This window comes from Hordeum vulgare, chromosome 2H (assembly GCF_904849725.1).
Source record: "Hordeum vulgare subsp. vulgare chromosome 2H, MorexV3_pseudomolecules_assembly, whole genome shotgun sequence".
NCBI classification, from domain to species: Eukaryota; Viridiplantae; Streptophyta; class Magnoliopsida; order Poales; family Poaceae; genus Hordeum; species Hordeum vulgare.
In genome coordinates, this window is record NC_058519.1 from 659,236,546 (window position 1) to 659,243,723 (window position 7,178).

General features: G+C 44.6%; 1 protein-coding gene across 1 annotated transcript; it reads right to left on the reverse strand.

Annotated features, from left to right (window-relative positions):
* Positions 1-427: 427 nt before the first annotated feature.
* Positions 428-6,963, reverse strand: LOC123428956. Its single transcript, XM_045113038.1, has 3 exons — positions 6,405-6,963; positions 3,888-4,117; positions 428-1,057 (listed from the first exon to the last, which is right to left on the reverse strand). The coding sequence occupies exons 1-3, from the start codon at positions 6,961-6,963 to the stop codon at positions 428-430; spliced, it is 1,419 nt and encodes a 472-aa protein (XP_044968973.1).
* Between the last annotated feature and the right edge of the window lie 215 nt (positions 6,964-7,178).

Here is a 7,178-nt window from a genome sequence, read left to right on the forward strand (position 1 = left end):
ACATGGACTATAGATTTGGAAAACTAAGTTGCCAACATGCCACAGGCACATTTTGCTCCACTTTGCCCATTCGGGACGAGCCACACTTGTTAGCTTGGCAAAGCTCATGTCTTTTTGACCAAATGAAACTACATTCATCAATTCCACTCAAACTCAAACATAGGTCTACTGCAAGTTGAAACATTGGAAATAATAAAGGGACCTTCCCAGCAGTTGTAGGAATGGAACACAAGGAACATATATAGGTCTACCTGTTCAAGTCTGATCACACAAAACCAAAGAAACATACGTCTATTTCTTCAGGTTTGAATAAACAAGACAACATTAACATTTACAGGTCTACTTCTTCAAGTTAGATCAAACGATACAACAAAATACATCGAGTAGTTCCAAGTTTGATCACCTAAGAGCATGAGCCAAAAAGGAATCACATAGGGAAGATGTACCCCTCCACCAAGTTGTCGAGCTTGTCTCTCACAAGTAGGGACCAAGCAATGACAACCTGCAGCTTAGAATCGCCAATAGTACATTCTTGAGTGCTTATTTGGCAATGTTGGGCAGGGAAATCAAGCTGGACCTCATGAGCATCCTGACCAGACTCTGTATAGCATTTTATGTTAATCCTGAGCGATCCTTTTGATTTCACTGTAACAACATTCCTTGACAGAGGAAGGTAACCATCCAGTCCATCTTCGGGAATTTTTTCAACAGAATTAAGCAACACAACTTGCCGACATGCATCAGCAATAACACCTTCAGTAGACGATGAACAAGCTACTTGGACACCAAATTGAAAAGGAGACCGCCCTCCAACAACACGAATAGACAAGATAGTGGCCTGGACTGCACTCCTAATAGTCTCAAGGCCCACCACTGCGCTACATAGGCAGCCAAGGAAAAGAGCAGTATCACCACAGAAATGGTGGTGGTTAGTAGAACTCATCAATTCTTTATCTTGGGACTCTGCTCCATCTTTTATCCTTAGTTCAACTTCAAAGTCAACTGGGTACTCAGCCAGAATAGCACGCGAAGGACCAGTCAAGTGCAAAAAAGGATCCTGCAAACATCATCGTCATCATTATCATTACTAACGCTACAATGTACTCCCTCCGTCTCAAAATTCTTGTCTTATATTTGTCTAGATATGAATGTATCTAGTCACATTTTAATATTTAGCTACATCCATTTCCAAACAAATCTAAGATAAGAATTTTGGGACGGAGGAAGTAACATATGAGATAACTTGGAAAGTATTACAAAGGAATAAATTTAAATAGATCATCAATTCTTTGCCTAGGAACAGACTCAATGACGTTAATGTTCGTGATAAAAGAAACATAGAGCTCTGATTTTCATAAACATACAAGAGATCATAAAGGTTCTATCATGCAATACATGTTCATACAGGATAGTTAACCAAACTAGAGAGAGTACTTAGTTACTTAAATGTATAGGCATAGTCAATCTGCATCCTACTTGTGTTTTTCTCGGGTGCAAGCACTAGGTGTTTTGTTCCTATATAAAACTATTTGAGTTGTTCCTCGTATCCTTCTATCTTTGATGCCTCAAGTAAATTAAAAAAATTAAGCTCCAGTGCATGCTCAAATAGCTAAATAAGTTGTCTTTCCTACATGGATACCTAAATACTCTATCTTGTTAACTGAATAGTGTATCTCATTAACTGAAAAATGTAGCAGCCAGTCACCGAATCAAATATCCAAGTTACACCATTGTGTACTGACAAAGGCAATAAATATTTACTTATTTACATCACTATAAGTGAGCATGGACAATTGCATGAAGGTAGCCATGTAATTTTTAGGAGGAAGATAATCTGTTCAATATTACCTAAGTTACAATTGCGAAATGTAGCAACCAGATAAAAAATGAGAAGTGGGAGAGCTGATAACAAAAATGAAATATCTGCCTCCTTTTTCTTTGAATACATGTATATTCTTGCTTGCAAGGTCATGTGAATCATCAGTTCTTTCTTCTTATGGTCATTTTTGTTGCTTGTCCCGGAGTACAAAGAATATCCAAGTTACTTTGCATAGAGAGGGTTTGATTTGTTGGCTGTGGTGCTTAGTTTACAAATGTTCTATCTGTCTGTTTGTTTGAAATGCCTATGAATGAGAATGGCATTCCCTTCCTGTGAGTTTAATGTATTGATGGACAGAGGACCAATAATTAATGGTCATACTGATTGTTTGAATGTTCCTCATGCTGCTGACCACAGTACAATTGATTATATCTCTGACAGGGCCGGTCCTAAGATTTCAGGGGCCCGGGGCGAAAACAAAAGCAGGGGCCCTTTATGCATCATGCATGTTTTCATATTTTTAGACACGGGTTGCTCTTAACTTTTACCGATGGAGTGGAAAACCAACATATCACGTTAGTTTTATGATTTAATTGGTCATGAGTATATTAATTATATCTTACTTTAAATTTAGCCAAGGAAGTTGCATATACAGTTTGCCACACACACAAAAATTGAACGGCTAAAATTAATTTGGCCACCTAAATAAATTAAATCCACCATGCATCCTCTAATTAATACTTTTCAGAATTTTAGCTATTAGTATATAATTAATCCATGAATCCTAGTAGTCATTCTATCCCATTGTCTTTCATCAAAAACCAACACAGCCAGATTCATTAGTCAGAAAGCCGGACTACTACAACCTACTCTTTTTCGCTAATTCACTAGCTACTCCTAATTGTGCCCCTAAGGGCATCTACAGTGGCAGTTGCTTGTGCATGCCCTAATGAAGATAAAACAAAGATTGAAAAAGTAAAAAGTCATCTAAGCACTTTGACTTGCAACGGCAGATGCTAATTGTATGGGCTAAGTAAACATCCCGGACGCTTACTGCAGGAAGGAAAAGCATGTGGCGCACTTTTGCGTCTGACGCCTCACCAGGAGTCAACAAAGCAACCGCTAATTTTGCGGGGATTTTGATCCTAACGCAATTCTTTAAGCGCTGCATTAGACATGCCCTAACTAGCAACGTATCTAACAGAACCTAGATAGTTCTTGGATGATGAATCAAGGAGATGCTTACCTGTTCAGTTGCTCAAAACTGGGGTATTGTTACTCCTGTTCGACGAACATGAAATCACCTGAGTCACGTGGTGTTGCGCCGATAGGTCTCCGCGGGAGGACGTTGTGGCGGTGGGAGTCATTCGTGATATGTGTTTGAGGGATTGATTTGCGGCTAGGTCGATCGCTGATATTGTTGTATGTGGGTTTACATGTGGGAAACGGAAAGTCCACTAATTCAGGAAATCGCTGATTTACTTTCCCACTACTGCACCTTCACGGTTACACCTAGATTAGCGCAGGATCATTTTTATGGGCCTAATACACAAAGCACACATACGTGGGGGCCCCTACGTTTCGGGGGCCCGGGGCGGCCGCCCCCCCTGCCCCCCCTCAGGGCCGGGCCTGATCTCTGAATGAGAACCGACTCATTATCCATGGTCATTAGAAGGTCGAAATGGGAGACTGACAGACACCGAGCCCCTCTACTTCCTAAAATGTTTCAGCGTATAACTACCAGAATAGATCTTGACTTCAGCCAGAAGTAGAAACTACGTTTTTCATATACATAACCTTTTCTTTAATAATTACCACTAGATGTTACTCACAGAGTGAATTTGTTATCTTCTGTGTTACTTGACTAATGCTGCTGAGCTTAATTCCAATTTGCTTCATGCGTAGTTACACGCTGGTAGGGATAAACTTTGCTTCAATCAAATTGATTTCATCCAAGAGTAATGATAATCAAGCTATGCTTACCACCATATTTATTTTCTATGTTTGCTAGTGTAAATGTTTAATACACAAAATCACATGCAAGAGAAAAAGAATGTCATATACATACCTTTTCAGTGAGTACTTGACAGTTAGCCCTGGAACGAGAGAAGAGAAGGTTGCGGTTACCATCCAAAGTATCTCGAGCAGCAACTATGCCGTACACATAGAGTGGCCACTTCAAGCTGTCATCTAGCTCAAAGATTTCGAACGAGTAGATCTGCAAGGCCTTGGTGGCAAAGGCGGAGGATGGGATGATACCAGGGGCGCAGGGGGTAAAGTACATAGGAGACAGTGTGGCTGCAACATCAATGTGTAGTGTTATATAAATGTACAAATTACTAAACCAAAAGAGGTGCAAACTTTTCTATATAAGAAGGAAAGCAGCAAGTGATATGATTGCATTGAATGAGAAATGCGTATTAAGAAACAAAAAAGAACCAAAACCAGAAAATACATGAGGTGTGCTTCGGTACAATCCCCCACAAAACATACAAAGGAGAACGTATACCCACCTCGTATTATACACTACAGGCCGCCGTACGTATGCAATACAAGATGGGTATACATATGTCTGTCTATAGTATACAATAGTGTACAATACGAGGTGGGTATATGTTTTCCTTTCTATGTTTTGTTTGAAGGGTGGACCGAAGCAAAAGTAAAAATACATAGGAGCACAGGTGCTACTCTCACCGACATCAAATTGGAACATCCACTTGCGAAAATGTGCACTAGTGTGTATTTATGTAGGTATATAGCCGTATCACCAATTCACCACAACTTCACAGTCCTGACTTTACTACCTTCTAATAGCTACTCCTACTTGACAACTTATTTTCTCCACGTTTGAATGGTACGGTTCGCTAAGTCTCTGAGAGACATATATATGTATATGATCAATCAAAAATACCCTTGGTAATTACTCACTTGTCTTTACAGTAAATAAATGGGTCAGAATTGATCTGTTCCTAAATCTGACATGCATGTTGCATTAGTTCACCGAAATTAAATTATGGGAATTTGGTGTGGATTTCTCTAATTTCTGACACAAGCACTAATTATGCTGGAACTACGTATTAGAATGAGTCTCCCCAGAGTTACAAAATTTCCATCATACTAAAGCTTTTACTATACAAGAAGGAAAGGCAGCAAGTGATACGATTAACATAAAGACGGCCGGGAAGTAAAATTCTCCTCATTTTTAAAGAAGTCATTTGAAACCCCTCGCGTACCCCTCGCATCGCCTCCCCTCGGGCGACGGCAGGGGCCCCGAAACCCTAGCCGCCAGAGAGTTTCTCCCCATCCCCGGCCGCCGCTGCCGCCGGCGAGGGCCGTGGTGGCGGCGGGTCCTGTGCCTTAGTGCCAGGGCGGGTGGTAGCCGCGCAGTCCCAGTGAGGCGGAGGGGCCGTTGCGCGCGTGGACGACGGGGGGCGGCAGTTAGGGCGGCGTCCCTGCTGCGCGGCGGCGTTCGTGGCCCTCATGGCCGGCCGTGGTCGGAGGATGGATGGTGGCGGTGCAGCGCTCCATCCAGCAAGGGGCGGCGGCTGCATGCAAGGGCTTCATCGAGGGCTGCGGATCTGGCGTGTCATGTCCAGATCCGTCACGGCTTGATCTTGATCGGCCGGTGGCGCGAGGAGAATCGGGGAGGGGCGGCTGGAGGCCCCCTGCCGGCATGCCGACGGTGGCCTCGTCTACACGACGAGCCTTCCTCGGTTCCATCCAGCCACGAGATCGGGGGGACGCGACTTCCGGTGAAAACCGCGCCGACTGTGGTTATGGCGGACGATGGCGGTGTCTAGGACGTCCTTACCATCTTGAGGCAGCGTTGTTGCAGGTCGTGGAACCACGCTCGTGATGCTCCGGAGGAAACTCTTGATCTGGATCTACCGGTCGGACGATGATGGCATCTACGATGTCGTTTCCCTCCTGAGGGCATCGTTTTGGAGTACGTGCTGGGTGGACGGAACAAGAGGGGGAGCGGTGTTTGATCTACCGCGAGCACTGCAGTGGATCCCGCCGGCATATGGCGCTGCGGTGGTTCGGCGACAGGCACGTGTAGACGGATACGTGTAGGATGGTGGCGCTGTCTGGCGCCGTGGTGGCGTCGACGGCAGACCTAGCAAGGAAGATGCGTCTGATCTAGCTCTGGAGATGGAATGGTGAAAGATGGTGGAGGCAGCCTCTGAGAGTGCGCCGGACCAGTATGGCATCCAGTTCCAGTGATGGCTGGGCTGGGGCATCCGGCTATAGATGTTAGGATTTAGTGTGATATTTGTTTGGTATTTAGTCCGGATATTCAGCACATCTTCATCAAGGGATAGGAGTAGCAATATGTGTTGTCTAGACGGTGGCTTCAGACTGTCTGATGTATTACTTTGCATGATCTCTGTGAATAATTAATAAAAGGCTGTATGCATCGTCCAGATGCAGAGGCTGGGGTATATCCTCCTTTTTGTAAAAAAAAAACGGATTAACATAAAGACTTAAGTTAGGGGATTTTTTTCAAAGAAAAAAGAGACTATATATCTATATATGTTAGGTGAGATAATGAAGCAGCATGGATGGATGGATGGACGAAGCTTACTTATATCATTGAAGCCGCCACACCTTAACACGGGGCTGCCCCAAATGGATTCCCAGCTTGCACGACGCTCTTTGTAAGCGGAAATTGCGGGAGTGTCCTGAGAGTTAGATTTGCCTGAATTTGGCGACCCATGCCTCGCTATGTTTCTGGAGATCTCCGTGCATCTTTTTGACACGAGATAGAGTAATCTGACCGTCTCCAAGGAGATTGGGACACCGAGTTCCTGTAGGGATTGGACCCGGTAGCCCAGCTTGTGCGCCTCGTGCAAGAGCAGATCGAGGGCCTCCTCATGATTATCGACGAGGTAGGGCAAACTCACCAGAGGCAGGCTCGCGATCTTGTGGCCGGACAGCTGCTCGTCTAGCTGAGGTGAGTCGAGAGCTAGTGATCTTCCGTCGGAGTTATGACGCTGTAGATAAGCCTTCTTTCCGGTGATCGTCTCCAGGCCCCGGGATGTGACCTCAATCCTTAGCACATTGGTCTCCCACCTCAGGATCTCACGGTAGCGACGAAGAGCGTCCACCATGTCTGTTTTCGAAGTCGACGCCCTCATGTCCATATTCGTCTCTTGTCCCCAACACCGATGATCTCTGTTTCAGCCGCCCCCTAGGTTTCCTTTTTTCCTTTGTTATATAATAGGAATATCTCTTTCCCGCGGCGCCTACCTCCGTTACCAGCGTCGATGACTCAGAGTCGGACTGAATCTCTGATCGTGCTGTCCTTTTTGCGAGCAGATGACGCGCAGACCGAGCAGGATTCAGCTTGGGACACCCG